Source organism: Symphalangus syndactylus, chromosome 15 (genome assembly GCF_028878055.3).
Source record: "Symphalangus syndactylus isolate Jambi chromosome 15, NHGRI_mSymSyn1-v2.1_pri, whole genome shotgun sequence".
NCBI classification, from domain to species: Eukaryota; Metazoa; Chordata; class Mammalia; order Primates; family Hylobatidae; genus Symphalangus; species Symphalangus syndactylus.
This window is the reverse complement of record NC_072437.2, coordinates 6,577,342-6,597,070: the sequence shown is the minus strand read 5'-3', so window position 1 is coordinate 6,597,070 and position 19,729 is coordinate 6,577,342. Positions and strand designations below refer to the sequence as shown.

Sequence of the window (19,729 nt, the reverse complement as noted above, 5' to 3'; positions counted from 1 at the left end):
GACCCTGGAGCAGGTGACCCTTCTTGCTTTGCAGGCAGGGGCTGTGGCTGGAGCTTCTCCTACAAACAGGCCAGGCTGGGATGAGCCCGGCTGTACATTTGCTTTATGCTTCCGTTGGCATTTAAATACCTGATGTTCTTATTTTCTGTATTATGTGAAGTAGGAGGAAACGTTCCTTTTTGCTTAGAGCAGTGTTTCCACAGAGGTGCCCTGGCCTGGGGGACAGTGGCCAACCTCGGGAGACATTTTGTGTTGTCATGAGGCTGAGTGTCCAGGAGGGGGCGCTGCTGCATCTGCTATGCAAAGGACACGGCCAGATGAAAGGACCCCACCTGCAAAACACATGCCACATCCCTCCACGGGACACATCCCTCCTCCATCCACTGGACACATCCCTCCTCCCTCCTTGGGACACATCCCCTCTCCCTCCAGGGGCCACATCCCCCCTCCCTCCAGGGGCCACATCCTTCTTCCCTCCTTGGGACACATCCCCCCTCCCTCCAGGGGACACATACTCCCTCCCTCCACCGGACACATCCCTCCGCCCTCGAGGGGACCCATCCCCCCTCCCTCCAGGGGACACATCCCCCCTCCCTCCACGTGACACATCCCTCCTCCCTCCATGGGACACATCCCTCCTCCCTCCACGGGACACATCCCTCTCACGGGACCCATCCCTCCACCCTTGAGGGGACCCATCCCCCCTCCCTCCACGGGACATCCCTCCTCCCTCCAGGGGACACATCCCCCCTCCCTCCAGGGGACACATCACCCCTCCCTCCAGGGGACACATCCTTCCTCCCTCCAGGGGACACTTCCCTCCTCCCTCCACGGGACACATCCCCCTCCCTCCACAGAACACATCCCTCCTCCCTCCATGGGACACATCCCTCCTCCCTCCACGGGACACATCCCTCCTCCCTCCAGGAGACACATCCCCCCTCCCTCCACGGGACACATCCCCCCACCCCCCAGGGGACACATCCCCCCTCCCTCCTTGGGACACATCCCCTCTCCCTCCAGGGGACACATCCCCCCTCCCTCCACGGACACATCCCTCCTCCCTCCAGGGGACACATCACCCCTCCCTCCAGGGGACGCATCCCTCCTCCCTCCTTGGGACACTTCCCCCCTCCCTCCAGGGGACACATCCCCCCTCTCTCCACGGGACACATCCCACTTCTCTCCACGGGACACATCCCCCCTCCCTCCAGGGGACACATACCCCCTCCCTCGAGGGAACACATCCCTCCTCCCTCGAGGGGACACATCCCTCCTCCCTCCAGGGGACACATCCCTCCTCCCTCCAGGGGACACATCCCCCCTACCTCCAGGGGACACATCCCCCTCCCTCCAGGGGACAAATCCCTCCTCCCTCCACGGGACACATCCCCTCTCCCTCCAGGGGACACATACCCCCTCCCTCCAGGGAACAAATCCCCCCTCCCTCCAGGGGACACATGTCCCCTCCCTACTTGGGACACATCCCTCCTCCCTCCAGAGAACACATCCTCCCTCCCTCCAGGGGACACACCCTTCCTCCCTCCAGGGGACACTTCCCTCCTCCCTCCATGGGACACATCCCCCCTCCCTCCTTGGGACACATCCCCCCTACCTCCAGGGGACACATCCCCCTTCCCTCCAGGGGACACATCCCTCCTCTCTCCACGGGACACATCCCCTCTCCCTCCAGGGGACACATCCCTCCTCCCTCCAGGGGACACATCACCCCTCCCCCAAGGGGAAACATCCCTCCTCCTTCCAGGGGACACATCCTTCCTCCCTCCTTGGGACACATCCCCCCTACCTCCAGGGGACACATCCCTCCTCCCTCCAGGGGACACTTCCCTCCTCCCTCCAGGGGACACATGTCCCCTCCCTACTTGGGACACATCCCTCCTCCCTCCAGAGGACACATCCCTCCTCCCTCCAGGGGACACAACCCCCCTCCCTCCACGGGACACATGTCCCTTCCCTACTTGGGACACATCCCTCCTCCCTCCAGAGAACACATCCCTCCTCCCTCCAGAGAACACATCCCCCCTCCCTCCAGGGGACACACCCTTCCTCCCTCCAGGGGACACTTCCCTCCTCCCTCCGTGGGACACATCCCCCCTCCCTCCACGGGACGTATCCCCCCTCCCTCCACGGGACACATCCCCCCTCCCCCCAGGGGACACATCCCTCCTCCCTCCTTGGGACACATCCCCCCTCCCACCAGGGGACACTTCCCTCCTCCCTCGAGGGGACACATCCCCCCTCTCTCCATGGGACACATCTCCCCTCCCACCAGGGTACACATCCCCCCTCCCTTCACGGGACACATCCGCCTCCCTCCAGGGGACACTTCCCTCCTCCCTCCAGGGGACACATCTCCCCTCGCTCCAGGGGACACATGTCCCCTCCCAACTTGGGACAAATCCCTCCTCCCTCCAGGGGACACTTCCCTCCTCCCTCCAGGGGACACATGTCCCCTCCCAACTTGGGACACATCCCTCCTCCCTCCAGAGGACACATCCCCTCTCCCTCTAGGGGACACATCCCCCCTCCCTCCACGGGACACATCCCTCCTCCCTCCAGGGGACACATCCCCCCTCCCTCCAGGGGACACATCCCTCCTCCCTCCATGGGACACAACCCCCCTCCCTCCACGGGACACATGTCCCGTCCCTACTTGGGACACATCCCCCCTCCCTCCAGGGGACACATCCCTCCTCCCTCCAGGGGACACATTCCCCCCTCCCTCCAGGGGACACATCACCCCTCCCTCCAGGGGACACATTCCCCCTCTCTCCACGGGACACATCCGCCTCCCTCCAGGGGACATATCCCTCCTCCCTCCACGGGACACATCCCCCCTCCCTCCACGGGACACATCCCTCCTCCCTCCAGGGGACACATCCCTCCTCCCTGCATAGGACATGTGCAGGGCTGTCCCTCCTCCCTCCTTGGGACACATCCCTCCTCCCTGTATGGGGAAGTATCTCTCCTCCCTCCATGGGATGCAGTCAGAGCCATCCCTCCTCCCTCCCCAGGGTGCCAGCACTTGCACCACGTGCTCTGACTTCCTGTCCTCTTGCACACCCCAGACATGCCTGGTCGTGGAGGGTGCCAGGTCACCAACATGACAGGCCTAGCTGGGCCTTTGTGTTGCAATTCCTGGCACCATTGGTTTTGCTTGTTTCGGACAGTGTTATTATAACTTCTGGCACCCCCAGAACTCTAAGAAAACAATACCAGGAAACAGAAGTTCCTGATTCCTCTGGGGCCCGAGCAGAAACCCAGGCAGAGGGTTGTGTCCTGAGGACACTGGTGACTGTGGCCTGTGTCTGTGAGGGCCTCCCCGGGCATGGGGAGCAGACTGTGGCCACCCAACCAGGCCGGGAGCAGAAAAGAGGGATATTTGGAGCGGCTGAGCATGCGGTCTGGAGCCGTGGCAGCCCCGATCATCCCAAACGCTGCTACATGTGGAGAACCCCGCGGGGAGCAGATGGCGGCCAACGCGGTGTTACAAAGCTTTCTGTAAATATTTTATTTTCCATATTTTAGAGTCAAAGAAGCGCTTGGTAATAAAAATAATAGAGAATTATTTTCTTCGAGCCCGCTCTGCCCTGCGCCGGCCTCCCCGTGCCCGGGCCCGCGGCTGAGTGCACGGCATCAGAGACCCCACGTCCATCTCACTATTTACAGATATGTTACAGGCCAGGACGGTCAGAGGAAAGCCCAGCTCTCAGGATGGCCCCACCTGGTGAGCAGCCCCCGGGCTTCTCCCTGCTGTTTCGGATAGAGGCTGAGGAGCCTGCCGCGTCCCGTGGGGGCTAGGCTGCGGCGGGCTCCATGGGGGGGCAGGAGTGGGCCGTGATGTCGCTGTGCTTGTACGCCGCCTCGTCCAGGTCCAGCAGCCTCCGGTTGACCTCCAGTGTCATGCAGCCGCGGTAGAATGCGGTGACTGGCGCTGAAGTCACCGGCACATCTGGGCCGCGGGGAGAGAACAAACACATCTTAGCAGGCCCGGCCTGGGTCCCAGGGATCGCCGCGTGGCCAGCCCCTGCCTGGCCCCCCACCCCCGGCGGCGCTTGTGGCCAGCCCTGGGTTCCCTCTGAAAGGGCAGGATTGCCCTTTCTTCTCTAACTTCTCCGTCCCCGTTCGTTCGGTGGCAGATCCGGCAGAGAAGCAGGAGGCATCTGCCAGCCTGCATCTGCAGACACCAGCCCTCCCTTCCCCGCTGGGAGCACAGACAGTCCCATCGGTTAAACGTGATCTTCTTCTGTGCCCAGTGAGTCATTCAGGCTGCAGGCCTCCTGGCTCGCTCTCATCCTCTTCAAAGCTCTGTTTATTAAAACTAAGTGGAGTCTGTGTCTGGCAGCCAAGACAGAAATCCTGCCGTTTGCCGCAAGTGAAAACCTGCGGGTAGCCAAGGACTTGCCGGCTCCCACGTGCCTTTCCGCTGACCCTCCCAGCTCACGGCAAGGACATCCCCAGTCCCAGCCTCTGTGCCCATGGGACATGGCGGGACACCCTGCTGGACGTGGGAGGGGCTGGCGGTCACTCTGTTTGCTGCTAACAGCTGTGGTGACAGCCGCGGGTCCCAACTGCAGCCTGGCCTGAGGTCTGCCCCGCCCTCTCCCCCGGGGCCGGTCTGATGGGTGTGGACGAACGCTCCCTGAAGACGCAGGTTCGCGGGGCCTGACTCAGGCCAATGCCACCCCCGTACGTGTTTCTCAGCCTCAGCCAATGACCTGAGCAGCACCGAGGCACCATAATGGCCACTAACGACCCACCTGGACTTCTCCTTCCTCTTAAAACACAAGTCCTCTTCCGCATTCACTACCAGAAACGCCAGCCTGTCCAGGTTAGATCTGGGGTGACCAAGCTGGGCCTCCCTGGAGTCCTTCACCCGAGGTGAGTGGAGCAGGGAGCACCTACCTGGCAGGCCACCGGCAAAGGTGAGCACGGGGCTCCGCAGGTGCCTCTCGAGCACGGCCAGCCTCTCCTGTAGCTGCACGGCGCTCACCTCGCTCTGGCCCCTGGTGCCGTCCACCTCCAGGGTGGCCTCACCGTCCCTCAGCGAGACAGTGACCACATGCTCTTGGCCATCGCAGACCTTGATCTCCATTAGGGCCAAGGCCACGTGCTCCACGGCCAGGACCACCAGCTGCAGGAGACCGAGGTGTGGTCAGGGCCTGCTGGCCGCCCCTACATGAGCTGTTAGGTCCAAGCTGGTCCTCACAGCTGCTGGCCACCCCTACGCCACACGCCTGTCTCCGTCCAAGGTTCCCTGTAGCCCTGGGTCTGGACGCTCGCTGACTGTGGATGACGCCCCCACCCCACCTGGGGCTCAGCTTCTCTGCACGTAAAGCCAGGGACCAGCCTAGGAGGCTGTGGGGGAACAAGTGTGGCCCCCGGGTTGGGTGTGAGAGGGTCAACCCCAGCCCCAGGCACCAGCCACACACTGGACTGAGGCTGCACTTGACCAGGAACTGGGGTGGCCCTGATGGGGACCCAGGACCCAGCCCTGCGGTGGCGGCCTCCCAGCCCGGTGGGCACTCACACTGGCACCGCAGCCCAGCAGCCCAGGGGTCGGCTGTTGCTACATAACAGCAGCTGTTTATTCCAGATGCTGAGATTGGGTCTGGCCCTGGCAACGAGCATTTGCATGAACCAAGCCTGTCACTGTCATATCCAAGCAAGTGGGAGGGCTCTGTGGACCTGGGGTGGGCAGACTTGGAGAACGTGAGCCTCTCTGGTTTGACCCACGTCTCCCTCCTTAGCACAGGAGTGAGAGAATAAAACCTGTTTCTGTCACCTCTTGTTCTGTGGGGAAAACAGCATGACTCCCCCAGCCCAAGCCAGCTGACTTATTGTGAGGACCGGAGGTGGGGGGACCTCGTCCAAGGGGCAGCTGCACTCAGCTCCACCCGATGTCCCCCAGGGAAAGACGCTGTTTTGGGGGCACCGGCCAAGGTCACAGATCCGACTTTTCCAGGGAAATTGGAAAACTGAGTTTGTTGCTGAAAACATCTGACTTAAACATGGAGACTAATTCAGATTGCTGTGAGCCACCATCTGCCCAAACGAACAGGGGAAAGGGTCCCACACCGTGGTTCGAGTGTGGCTCGCAGGCGCCAGCCCCCCTCAGCCGTGTGGCAGTGATCTGGTGTCCAAACAACCCCCACAGCCTGAAGGGCGGCCCACGCCGGGCTCGGCTCATCAGACCTCTGGGGATCCCACCCCAGGCCCCCTTCGTCCCGTCAGGGAGGGCGGCCCACGTGCCTGTGGGGCGAGCCAGTCAGGACGCCCTGGGTGGCGGAGGCCCTACCTGCTTCTTGAGCTTCTTCGTGGAGTGATAGTCTACCAGGGCCACAGAGAGAGGCACAGCACGGAGGTCGGGGACCCAGAGCGCAAACAGCACGCCCGTGTCTGCGGCTGGGCGGATGTGAGCCACGACGTCTATTTCCCAGGTTGATTCAGTCCCGACGTCCAGAGGGGTCCGCACTGCAATGAAAGCACTGCATTATGGGGTGGTATGCACGGTGCAGAGGCCACAGTGAGGTCGGAGCAGGGCCACGAGAGATGCAGTCCCAGCTGTGGTGGGAAGCTGCGCAGACAGCCCCGGATCTGGTATGTGATGGAAAACTCAAGAGACTGGTTCAGATCTTGGCCCAGAGCCCAGAGGCACCAGGGACCCCCAGGCTGTTTCTCCCTGGTCACACCAGTACCCCACTTCCAAATGCCCTGTAGGTGACCACCAGGCCACACAGACCTTCTGAGGGGCCACCGGCTGTGCACCATGGGACGCAGGCCTGTCCCTGCCTCCCTCCGATGTCCTCTTGTTTCAGGAGCGCCTGGCAGCTCCTTCCTGAGAGCGCACGTGGCCTCATGCCTCGCGTCTCACCTGCAGCTTCCAGGTAGCAGCACAGGGCCCAGTGTGGGCTGAGAGTTTAAGACAGCATGTGGACGGGAGCTGCCATGAGCACGCGCGGTCTGGGGTCTGAGCTGTCAGGAGCACGGTGATCTGGGGTCTGAGCTGTCAGGAGCACGCGCGGTCTGGGGTCTGAGCTGTCAGGAGCACGCGTGGTCTGGGGTCTGAGCTGTCAGTCTTTGCTCTGCTCCTGCCTCAGTGGGGTTTTTCCACTCACACGCTGTGTGTACGCATGAACCTCACGTGTGTCATACGTGATGCATCTGAATGAAATCACGTGACATCCATAGCTCATAAAAAAGTGCCCCAAAACGTATGTTAGTAGAAAAGGCTGAATTCTGGTTCTCCCAGGGAGAATACCACGGCATAGCCTCTCCACACTGAGCCCTCCGTGGACTAAGAAGCCAGAAGAAAAAAATTCCGCCCTGTTTTCAGTGTTTCTGTCTCACCCAGAATTCCAAAGTCCTAATAAAGAAGCTGTTTTAGGAAAATGGACCTCAAATCGCTGTGTGTACGGATTTGTGATCGGGCGTCTCACGCTGTGGGCCGAGGTTGGGGTCAGAGTGAACTGTGCTGGTTTCCCTGTCTCTTTCCCACGGGGCTGTGTGTGCCTCAAACCCACATCGCCTGTCCTGTCTGTCCCTAGCTGGTACCCGCCACGTCAATTCTCAACAACCATTTATGGCGCTGAAACACACAAAATCAGAAAAAGTAACAAAAATATTGCAACAGAAACAAAAAGTAACAACAAAAATTCTCCTGTTTGCCGGTCTTCCCATAACCTGTGAAGGGAGAGATGACGATGTCCTTTAAAATGGAAGCTCCCGGCCAGGTGCGGTGGCTCATGCCTGTAATCCCAGCACTTTGGGAGGCCAAGGTGGGTGGATCACCTAAGGCTGGGAGTTCGAGACCAGCCTGACCAACATGGAGAAACCCCATCTCTACTAAAAATGCAAAATTAGCCGGGTGTGGTGGCACACACCTGTAATCCCAGCTACTCGGGAGGCTGAGGCAGGAGAATCGCTTGAACCCGGGAGGCGGAGGTTGTGGTGTGAACCTGGGAGGTGGAGCCAAGATCGTACCATTGCACTCCAGCGTGGGCAACAAGGGCGAAACTCCATCTCAAAAAAAAAAAAAAAAAAAAAAAAAAAAGAGGCTTCCGACAAGAGGCTGGGCACATGTTGACCATCGGGGGCTTCACGAGGGCAACGGCCTCTGCTCTCCCCGGGAAGGTTTCCCAGCTCCATGTGGCCCCTTGCACGGAGGCTGCGAGCCTGAGCCCAGCAGAGTCACTGCAGAGTGAGCCAGGCCAGTGTCACCATTCCCAGCAAGGCTCTTCTGTCTTATCAGAGATGTTACTGGTATAGTTTGAGATTCACTGGAAATGCATGGAGCTGTAACTGCTTCTGTCCAGATAGACCAAAACGGGCCAGCAGACGCGGCCGGCAGTCACTGGAAATGGCCCCTGTGATGCCTGCGTAAGGTTGCCCCCGAGAAATGTGTATGATATTAAGTGGAAAAAGGATTTAAGCATTTCATATGACATGACTTCGTGTCAAACATGATGATGCTCTAGATTTGTAAGTGCAAAAATCAAGACTGAGAGAGAACGTGTGTGCACAGTCAGTCCAGCCAGTGGCAGACGGTGCTTTTCTCACAGATGCCTTTCCTGACACGGTCATGCTTTTGACACCCAGGGGGAGACGGTGACACTGTATCTGGCTCAGGACGGGGCAGGACCCCCCTTTGCTCCACATGGACCCCCTTGAACCTGGGGTTCCTGCTGGGTGCTTGAGGGCCGGCAGCCCTGAGATCTGATGGAGGGGGCACTGCCTGCCCTCTGTGCATGTGGGGGCTTCACCATAAACGGCTTGGTGTTCAGGAACAGGGCAGGGCTGCAGTGCCCCAGTGGGGCCCACGTAGGGTGGGAATGTGAGGCAGGGTGGGGCCGAGCAGTAACACTATCCTCACAGCAGCCCCCCGAGCCTGCACTGGGGAGGCGGCAGCGTGGCATCGCAGGACTGGGCCAGCAGCTCACATCCACCCTGTCCTCCGTTTTTCAGGCCTAGGTTCACTGTCCCCCAGGCAGCTTCACTGCTGTTTTTAGACACCTCCCGTTGTAGACACTGGGTCATTGGTGACCGCGGTGTCCACCACGTTACTGAGAGCTTCCATGTGCCCCTGGATGAGTCCTAAGGCCGTGCTGTCTCAGGACTTTCTGCAAAGGACCCTGTAAGCCTCCCAGCCTCCCTGGCCTCCCAGCACCGGCCTCGCAGGCACCTTCTCTCCCCGGCCTCCCAGCACCGGCCTCGCAGGCACCTTCTCTCCCCGGCCTCCCAGCACCGGCCTCGCAGGCACCTTCTTGGCACATCTGTCATTTCTTCTTCACTGGCTGACTCTAAACTCAGTGACCTGCACGGCCATCCTGAGAGGTGAGCCTCTGCCTGCACCTCTGCCCACTCCGCCCTGCCCCGGAACCGGAGGAGCCTCAGCTTGTCCTGATGCTGCCATCTGAGGCCGTCTACTTGCTTTCAGCGTATGCCTGTCTGAAGGTGCAGCCACAGCCGCCCCAACGATAAGAGCCAAGGCTTACCGTAGTCCAGGCTGTAGAAGGCGAAGCCGCTCCCGGGGTAGAAGGAGCCTCTCTCCGTCACCGAGAAGCACTGCATCCTCGCGTTCACTTTCACCGCTTCGTGGATGGTGGTGTCTTCTCCGTTCAGCCAGTTCCAGCTCCTCATGCAGCCATCCAGACGAGGGTTTATCTGGAAAGGCAGAGAAATCTCTGTGGCTTCCTGGAAGCGAGAAGCCCCGTGCCGGACCCCCCAGCCAGTGGGTGGGCGCCTTCGCGGCCCCGGCATGTGCAGATCTACGGCAGAAACGGACCAGTCCCATCGGTGGTGGTCATTTCACAAAAGGTTTCTTCACTTTACACAATGACTCACTGCAGGATACTTATTTCCACTGGTGTATGCTCAAGAAATAAAGAGCTAGGAAAGGACTGAAAAGGCCATGTGGGTCTAAGGTCAAACAGTACGGACTGTTCAACCATCCAGCACTTGTGTGAATTATTCAATATTCAATACGGCTGTGGGCAAATCAGGGCAACCCCCTTATCTGTGAAACGAGGAGGGTCGAGCCAGGCAAAGTTCCAGCACCAGGCAGTCTGTGGGCCTGGGAAGCAGGTGCCCCTTGCAACACCGAAGGTCCCAGCACCAGGCAGTCTGTGGGCCTGGGAAGCAGGTGCCCCTCACAACACTGAAGGGGTGGCTTCCGCACAGGCACTGCCGACACTCAGCACCCACAGACGCAAAGACATGTGTGCCTTTCTCCTGTCTCGTGTGGAAGTGAAAATACCCAGGATGAAGGCTTAGACATCAGCATGTGGGGGCTGGAGACACAGGTCGGGGGCACGGGCGTGTGCTATGCTGAGGGGGGAGACAGCGGGACCTGGAGAAACGGCCCACACTGACCGCCCACCATGGCTGTTTTCCCCTTACGAGACTCACGGCAGAGTTACAAAACCCAAAATATTCTTGGAACTTGTCCAAAAAAGTTTACTGTTCTGTTAAAGAATAATTTTGGCCAGGCTCGGTGGCTCACGCCTGTAGTCCCAGCACTTTGGGAAGCCGAGGCGGGCGGTTCACGAGGTCAGAACATCGAGACCATGGTGAAACCCCGTCTCTACTAAAAATTCAAAAAAATTAGCCGGGCGTGGTGGCGGGCGCCTGTAGTCCCAGCTGCTCAGGAGGCTGAGGCAGGAGAATGGCGTGAACCCGGGAGGCGGAGCTTGCAGTGAGCCAAGATCGCGCCACTGCACTCCAGCCTGGGCGACACAGCGAGACTCCGTCACAAAAAATAATAATAATAATTTCATTGTGTGTTATCTCCATTGAAAAATAGACAACTTTATTACCAATTCAGATGAAAACTTAGACGGGTCTCATAAAAAGAGATGGTAAAATTAATGACATAGCTGTACTGTGACTTCGTCAAACTCTAGGAAACCTTTCCTTCCTCTAGGCCCTTCCCACACCTGGTTAATGGTAAACACAGGGCAGGGCGTGACTGAGGCTTCCTGACACCGTTCCCAGGATCCCAGCACACGACTCGTCTACACAGGGACAGGTACGGTACTCACAGGCTCGTCTACACAGGGACAGGCACGGTACTCACAGGCTGCACGAGGTCCTTCTCGTGGAAGGGAATACCTCCCACGGTGAGGTTCAGATGATACAGTCCTCGCTCCGGTTGGAACAAGTCCCCGGCCACCGCGATTTTCATGACAGCATCCCTGTTGACCTTGATGACGAGATTCCGCGCCAGCTCCTCAACAGAGATCTGAAGGGAGGCAGCGCCATGAGAAAAGGTGGGAGTGCACTTTCTGAAGGGGCTCCCAACTGCAGAAAAACCACACTCATCCTCTCCTGAGCCAAGAGGGTCCCGACCTCAAGGAGACCACCTGATCCCTACCTGGGCCAAGAGGGTCCCAACCTCAGGGAGGCCACCTGATCCCTACCTGGGCCAAGAGGGTCCTGACCTCGGGGAGGCCACCTGATCCCTACCTGGGCCAAGAGGGACCCAACCTCAGAGAAACCATGCTCATCATCTGGGCCAGGAGGACCCTCCATGCATCAATGTTGTCACCAAGAACTTTCCTCATAGAAAACCTGTAAAGTCTAACACTGGATACACTATATTCCTAAGCTTCAGAAAAATATCCTTCTTCCTGTGTGAAAACACCTTTCAGGTATTTGGGTTTGAACTGAGTTACAAAAACATGGTACAAATTCGGGTCAGCTGGGTTTGGGGAGCAGCTAGAGAGGGTGGAATTGGGGAGGGGTCCTCACGAGGTACCCCTGCTGGGGAAGGGCCCGTCTTGGTGGGGTGCGGCGGCCGCTGTGAGTCACTGGGCAGGACTACACTGCCACACCGCTCCCCCCAGGCAACCTCGCCTCAGGCCACCTGCCCCGGGCCCCTCATCCCGGTGGCTCCATCCCTGAAACTGCTTCTGCTCCATTTGCTTTCTGTAGCTTTGCTGAGAACTGCCTCCTGTCTTGGAGATGCTGCTCCTTTAAGAGGTTGGGAGAAGTGGAGCCAGGCATTGCTTTGCAGAATGGAAATACAAGTCTACAGTGTTTCATCTGCAGGGGCCGGGGTGAATTTTTCCACTTCATCTTCACTTCTGAAGGGCAAGATGTGCGTTTCACCTTTCTTCCCAACGTTTCCTTCTGCAAGCCCAGTGTGGTGAGGGAGGCCCAGTGCATGGGTGGGAGCCTGGTTGGTTACAGACCCTCTTGCTCCATGGATGGAGATGTGGGGTGGGCGCGTTTTACCGCTGCCCACAGCTGCCCAAGTGCAGGTCTGACCAGGACCCCTCAGGTTGCCCGTGGGGCTGGGGTCCAGGTGGTCAGGACGTCTCTGGCAAGGGGCAGCTCCTGTGAGGTCACCTGGACCCTTGGCATGCACGGCCGCACTGACCAGCGGGCCCTGGGAGCCAGAGCTCAGGGACAGCAGCGTCCACACCGTCCTACAGGGAAAGGTGGGCGGGCGGCGCCTGGCCTGGCCACGGCCAGGGAGACACGTACGGCAGGAGCTCTGGGCTGTGGTGCAGGTTCAGTGGCAGCTTCCTCCCCTGGTGGGGCACCCTGCATGTAGCGTCAAGCAGCCCTGGCCTCTGTTCCCCACCCCGCTCGGGATAAACAGCACAGCCTCCAGACACAGCCCAGGGTTCCCTGGGGCTGAGAACCACGGGTTCTCACCTGAGCCAAGTGCGACCTGAACTCAGGGAGACCAAACTCACAGGTTGCACTGAAGGCCCCTTTCTGAGGGAGACACGCTGACACGTGATGAAATAGCAGAGAGGCCTAGGGCACCACAGTGAGTCCCCGGAGCATGAACTAAACGGGGCAGGGGTCCGTCCCCCGGAGCATGAACTAAACAGGGCAGGGTCCCCGTACCCTGGAGCATGAACTAAATAGGGCAGGGTCCCCGTCCCCGGAGCCTGAACTAAATGGGGCAGGGGTCCGTCCCCCGGAGCATGAACTAAATGGGGCAGGGTCTCCGTCACCGGAGCCTGAACTAAATGGAGCAGGGGTCCCTGTCCCCAGAGCATGAACTAAATGGGGCAGGGGTCCCCGTCCCCAGAACCTGAACTAAATGGGGCAGGGGCCCGTCCCCCAGAGCATGAACTAAACGGGGCAGGGTCCCCATCCCCCGGAGCATGAACTAAACAGGGCAGGGGTCCCCGTCCCCCAGAGCATGAACTAAACAGGGCAGAGGTCCCCTGGAGCATGAACTAAATGGGGCAGGGGTCCCTGTCCTGCCCACATGCAGCAGGTGCAGGCCCCAGAGCATCTCCTAACAGTTGCACAAGCGAGTGACAGCTGGGTCTGGCTCAGGGAGAACCCCATGTGGCCCGGAAGGGGCGGCTGCCACACACTCACTGTCTGCCACATGCCATGGTTGATGACCGGGCCACTGCTGGTGACGCGTCCGACACCGTTGTAGCGCAGCTGCAGCTCCAGCCGGCCGGCTCGCAGGGCCAGCACGATCCAGGTGCTGTCCTGGTGGCCTCCAGCAAAGAGGAGGATGCCCTCGGGGTCAAAGGTCCGGAAGTCAAACTCAGCTACCAGCCTGGGCACCCACAGGAGAAATGAGTCAGCACCAGGCACGGGCAGATGCCCGGCCCCTCCCTGCTGGCGGAGCCCTGGCCCGGGCCCCGTGAAGCCAGCGTCTCGGCCATTCTAGTTGTGTTGCCTTCTGTGGACACCTCCTCACCTGGTGGGCTGCAGCCTCTTGAAGCGCAGTCGGATCACGGGGGTCCCACTGAACATCCGGCCCAGGTACAAGGACTTCACACTCTTGGCCACGCTGAAGGGCACGCACGGCAAGATGTCCTGCCACGGACAGGGGGCCACGCCGGTCGGGGATGTGACCTTCACTCCTGCTCCCCTGAGCCCCACGCCCCAGCCGTGCAGCGGGTCCACTGTCCCTCCCATGCCTCGGGAGTGGCCACCCCATCTCTAGCTGCTGAGACCCCAGAGGCTGTCACACCTGCCCCTCCCACCGGAGCTCACAGGTGAAGGGCAGGCTCACACCAGCTGCTTCCCACGGGGCTTCTCGGGGGTCCCTGTCACCTCCTTCCCTGCTCATTTCCCTTGACCCTTTATTTTTAAATTATGAAATATCTCAAGCATACATTTTTAAATTATGAAATATTTCAAGCATACAAAAATTACAGAGAATCATTAAAAAGTATACACTATTATGAAATAAATATGGAAGCCTCGAAGACAGCTGTCCTGGAAAGTTCCCTGCTCTCGGCTGTGGTTTCTACGTGCTGCCCGAAGGGGGGCAGAACCAAAGCCGGTGTGAGCTGACACCCCTGGAAGATGGAGGGGCTGGGGCTGGCGCTGGGGCTGAGCCAGGCCTGCTCTGCCCACCGTGGGCAGCCAGGGTGAGCTGGACGCCTCGCACGGGTCCGACACCCTCTGCATGAGTACATGAGGCAGCGAGGCAAAGAACCTCAAGGCGAGGGCTGGCTGGAAGCCCCGAACTTCGCAGCCCAGACCCAAGAGCCCCGCGGCTGCATCCCAGGTCTGCGACTCGGAGAAGCTGTCCTGGTGACTGTTTTCACCTGTGGTTTTGCTTTTTAAATGAATGCTCACTCTCATCAACCCCCCAGGCACAGGCCCAGGGTGGGCAGGAAAGACGAAAGCCGCCCTGCCCGGAAACGTCCACATGTGGGTACAACATCCCTACTGGTGTGACAGGCTCTGGTGTGACAGGTCAGTGTGACAGGTTGGTGTGACAGGCACCGGTGTGACAGGTCAGTGTGACAGGTTGGTGTGACAGGTCAGTATGGCAGGCACTGGTGTGACAGGTTGGTGTGACAGGCACCAGTGTGACAGGTTGGTCATACTGTGACAGGTAAGTCATGCTGTGACAGGCCCCAGTGTGACAGGTCGGTATGACAGACACCGGTGTGACAAGTCGGTGTGACAGACACCAGTGTGACAGGTCGGTGTGACAGGCCCCGGTGTGACAAGTCAGTGTGACAGACACCAGTGTGACAGGTCGGTGTGACAGGCCCCGGTGTGACAAGTCAGTGTGACAGACACCAGTGTGACAGGTCGGTGTGACAGGCCCCAGTGTGACAGGCAGGTCATGCTGTGACAGGCACCGGTGTGACAAGTCAGTGTGACAGGCACCGGTGTGACAGGCTGGTGTGACAGACACCAGTGTGACAGGTCGGTGTGACAGGCCCCGGTGTGACAAGTCAGTGTGACAGGCACCGGTGTGACAGGCTGGTGTGACAGACACCAGTGTGACAGGTCGGTGTGACAGGCCCCGGTGTGACAAGTCAGTGTGACAGGCACCAGTGTGACAGGTCGGTCATGCTGGCTCCCTGGCACGTGGCAGAGTGGGGACCGTGCCCCCGTGAGTGTCACACTGGGGTCGACACCAGGCTGATCCACTGTGAGTTGGGAGTTGCCACAGAGACTTTATAAATACAACCAAACATTTTCCAGGGAACAGAAGCGTTTCTCATCCCAAACCTCCACATGGCCCCGGAGATCCCCAAGACCTCAGCAAAAGCCAGGTCTTCACGGAAGTGTTTCTCCCGAAAGACCCCACCGGCGAGCGCCCCCGGAACCACCGTGAAGGGCCCACGGGGCCAGGGGCTGCCTACCTCACAGGTGTCCATGTCCTGGGACAGCTTGAGGCCCCCACGCCCGTCACAGTGGCAGGTGTAGCTCCCTGGGGAGTTCACGCAGACCTGCTCACAGCGGCCCTGCAGACACTCGTCCACATCTGCCAGCCAGAGGGAAGCGGTGGTGAGTGGGGGAGGCCTCTGCACTGTCCCACCGTGGGATCACACCGCGATTGCTCAAACCACACACAAGGTGCACTCAAGGAATTATGTGCAGATTCTAACGGGGGCGGCTTGGGGGTCGCATCCCCCCACTGGAAAGCTAGGATTGTACCCTCGGCCTGCTCCTGCCCGGGCTCTTTCTTGAGGGAATACAAGTGTTGCAGGTGTCCCAGGAGGGTGCTCCCAACGAGCCAGACCCACCCCCGCTGCCGGGCTGGCGTGGAAGGCAGGTCTGGGAAGCACAGGGCCTGGGCTGTGCAGTGAGGTGTCCCCAAGAGCACAGAGGGGCCGACAGCTGTGGTGGGAGATAGAGGTCAGTGCAGGCAGCCTGGGCTTCCCCACCCTCTCTGTCTGCCCACTCAGCCCCACTGTTCCCATCACTGGAGGCATGGCCCTTCTTGGAGGCTCTACAGCCAACAGGGCCCCCCCATGGCGGCTGGAAACAGAGAACAGTAGAGGGAGGCCCTGTCTATGCAGGTGGAGAAGGGTGCACACGTGTGTACATGCGGTGTATATGCATGTGTGCGGTACGCTCGTGTGCACAAGGGGCATGGGTGCCTGTGTGTGCTCACGTGTGTGGGGGCATGGTGGTAGAACAGGCCGTTACCAGGCTGATAGAAACAGGGAGAAAGAGACTTTCTTTCACCAGGAGCACCCGGTTGTGGGCAACTGCCCTGGCTCAGGCAGTGACTGGCACCCGTGTCTAGACTTGGGCGTCAGAGAAACTGAGGGTGACCGCGTGGCGTGGGTACCTTGGCAAGCCTTCTCCTGGGAGCTGTACGCAAAGCCCTCGTCACAGAGGCAGGAGTAGGAGCCGGGCAGGTTCTTGCAGCGTGCCTCCCCGCAGGCCTCCGAGTCTGCACACTCGTCTACGTCTGCAAGCAAAACCGGCCAACTGCAGCACGGCGGCATCTCAGACGGGGCTGGGACAGGCGGCTGCAGGGGCTGGCCAGGGCACCACCCAGACGTCACACCCAGGCTCTGTGGGGCCAGCACGCCCTGGCCCCATTTCCCTGCCCTCCTCCCCTGACCGGGCAGCTCCCGGGGTGTTAGGGCACGCTTCTGATCACGGCCCAGCTGGGAAGGCTGATTTCAGCCCAGCAGATGGAGATCTGGGAAGGGCCCTGCTTGGTCGAGGAGTCGGGGGCTGCGGTGCTGTTCCATTTAAATGACGGTGCTACAGGATACGGGGCAGTAAAAAGTAACCCCCGGGGGGCATTTGAAACTAAAACCCCACCCCCAAAGAGAAGTATTTACTGGTTTCAATCAATTTTCACTACTGGGTTAAACCACAATCCTAAGACTTGAGCATCTAATGTGGGACAGATGCTGTTTATGGCCAAGCACCCTGGGGTATGAGGGGCAACCCTGAAATGAAGAGCCCTTTAGTCACCAGAGGAGAGCAAAGACAGGGGCACGGAGAAAGGGGGGAGGGGGAAGAGGAAGAGAAGGGGGAGGGAGAGGAGGAAGAGGAGGAGGAGGAGGGGGAGGGGGAGGGGAGGGGAGGAGGAGGGGAGGAGGGGGAGGGGGGAGGGGAGGAGGAGGAGGGGGTAGGGAGAGGATGGAGATGAGGGGGAGGAGGAGGGAGAGGAGGAGGGGGAGGGAGAGGAGGAGGAGGAGGGGGAGGGGGGGAGGAGGAGGGGGAGGGGAGGGGGAGGGAGAGGGGGAGGGGGGGAGGGGGAGTGGGGAGGGGGAGGAGGGGGAGGGGGAGGAGGGGGGAGGGGGAGGGGGAGGAGGGGGGAGGGGGAGGGGGAGGAGGGGGGAGGAGGAGGAGAGGGAGGAGGGGGAGGAGGGGACAGGAGGAGAAGAAAGAGGAGGAGGAAGATGGGGAGGAGGAGGAGAGGACAGGAATGCCTCTATCACTGTGGGCAGTAACTGTGAGCCCAGACTTTGCCGGGAGTGCCCGACTGGTGCAGGCACCCACGGGAGATGCTTTAGACGTCATCTCTTGGGATCGGCCTAGTCTTCACCTCTCTTTAAACCTGGGGTGCTGCTGTCTTCCAGGTCAGGGATGGAGCAGTGATGGGAGGGGCTCTGTCCTCCAGGCAGGAGGAAGAGGAGCTGAACAAGGAAATGGGTTTATGTGTTAAGATGGGAATCAGTCATCTGCACACAGGACTAACTCCTGGGTGGTCAGGGAAGGGAACCACCAAAGTGGACACAAATAGCAGCTGCCTTTTGAAATCAGGGGACGGGGTGTGGCCCCTCCTGTCTGGTCAGATTCACTCTCCAGCTCCTGGGGTTGTTTCTCCCTGAGCAACTCTCTGTCCTGTCCACGCAGTTCGGTGTCCTGGACAGTCAGCAGCAGCACTAAGAACTATGCCAGAAATTCTCAGGGACACGCCTGGGCATGTCCAGATCCAAGGCAGGGAGGGAGGAGGAAGGTGCTCCCCTTGCAAAGTGGCAAAGTGCCAGTGGCAGCAGCAGCACCTGGAACAGCGTCAGGGGGTGTGCACATTCACAGTGACTTTCTGGGGTGTCCTGGGGCTCCCCAGCTCTGGCTCTGGTCTGAGGGAACCCCAGACTGAAACATGAAGGGAAGTGGGGAGGGCAGGGCTATATTTAGGGGACAGAGGGAGACCAACAATGGGGTGCTTCTGGGGACGCTGGGGAGAGTGGACGGCGGGGGACGCTAGCCTGGAGCCCTGACCCACAAGCTCACTACACAAGTGCCTGGAGCACTCCCAGGCTCTGTGAGGCTCTGGGGAATGGACGAGGCCCTACAGCCAGCAGTGTGGCCTCAGGGGCTGGGCCGGCCCCCTGAGTTCTGGCCCTCAGATGCGGGGTGAGTCATCCTGGTGTGATGCCGAGCAGCTCCCTGTGCTGTGGCTGGCCTGGGCTTGTGTAGTCTCTGCAGGATGCCCCATCCCATCCAGAACCACAGGAACCCAGCCAGCAGCAGCCGCTTGCAGAAGAGCAGACATGACAAAAAATAGAAGGTGGGAGAGGAGAGAGGAGAGAGGCCTCACCCCAGGGCCTTACCTTGGCAGGTCCTGCCATCAGAGGAGAGCTCGAAGCCGCTGTGGCAGGAACAGTGGAAGCTGCCCAGCTTGTTGTGGCAGATCTGGAGGCAGCCCCCGTTCTCCTGGCTGCATTCGTTGACATCTGGGAACAAGCACAGGCCTGAAGGGGGGCCCAAGGGTGCACAGCCTCTGGCTACGGTAGGAAGAGATCCCAGAGCTGCACAGCCCAGCCCTGGAGCAGGGAGGGACCCCAGAGGTGCACATCCCAGCCCTGGAGCAGGGAGAGATCCCAGAGGTGCACATCCCAGCCCTGGAGCAGGGAGAGATCCCAGAGGTGCACAGCCCAGCCCTGGATCAGGGAGGGAGCCCGGAGGTGCACATCCCAGCCCTGGAGCAGGGAGGGAGCCCAGAGGTGCACATCCCAGCCCTGGAGCAGGGAGAGATCCCAGAGGTGCATAGCCCAGCCCTGGAGCAGGGAGGGACCCAGGAGGTGCACAGCCCAGCCCTGGATCAGGGAGGGAGCCCGGAGGTGCACAGCCCAGCCCTGGAGCAGGGAGGGAGCCCAGAGGTGCACAGCCCAGCCCTGGAGCAGGAGGAAGGGACCCCAGGTATGCACAGCCCAGCCCTGGAGCAGGAGGAAGGGACCCCAGGTATGCACAGCCCAGCCCTGAAGCAGGAGGAAGGGACCCTGGGGGTGCACAGCCCAGCCCTGGAGCAGGAAGGGACCTGGGGTGGTGGGGGGGAGGGAAGGGTGGGCACAGCCCAGCCCTGGATCAGAGAGAGATCCCAGAGGTGAACAGCCCAGCTCTGGAGCAGGGAGGGAGCGCAGAGGTGCATAGCCCAGCCCTGGATCAGAGAGATCCCAGCGGTGCACGGCCCAGCCCTGGAGCAGGGAGAGATCTTAGAGGTGCATAGCCCAGCCCTGGATCAAGGAGGGATCCCAGAGGTACACAGCCCAGCCCAGCCCTG

At 60.2% G+C, this 19,729-nt stretch overlaps 1 protein-coding gene across 1 annotated transcript in view; it reads right to left on the bottom strand.

The window, feature by feature from the left end:
• Positions 1-3,508: 3,508 nt before the first annotated feature.
• Positions 3,509-19,729, bottom strand: part of GAS6 (growth arrest specific 6) — a 43,252-nt gene continuing 27,031 nt past the window's right edge. The window contains exons 6-15 of the mRNA XM_055244339.2: positions 18,780-18,902; positions 16,550-16,672; positions 15,615-15,736; positions 13,700-13,818; positions 13,366-13,555; positions 11,096-11,260; positions 9,516-9,684; positions 6,320-6,495; positions 4,927-5,155; positions 3,509-3,973 (exon numbers count right to left, since the gene is read on the bottom strand). Coding sequence (XP_055100314.2) covers positions 3,819-3,973; positions 4,927-5,155; positions 6,320-6,495; positions 9,516-9,684; positions 11,096-11,260; positions 13,366-13,555; positions 13,700-13,818; positions 15,615-15,736; positions 16,550-16,672; positions 18,780-18,902 — 1,571 coding nt within the window. The 3' untranslated portion in view covers positions 3,509-3,818. The remainder of the gene's footprint in view (positions 3,974-4,926; positions 5,156-6,319; positions 6,496-9,515; positions 9,685-11,095; positions 11,261-13,365; positions 13,556-13,699; positions 13,819-15,614; positions 15,737-16,549; positions 16,673-18,779; positions 18,903-19,729) is intronic.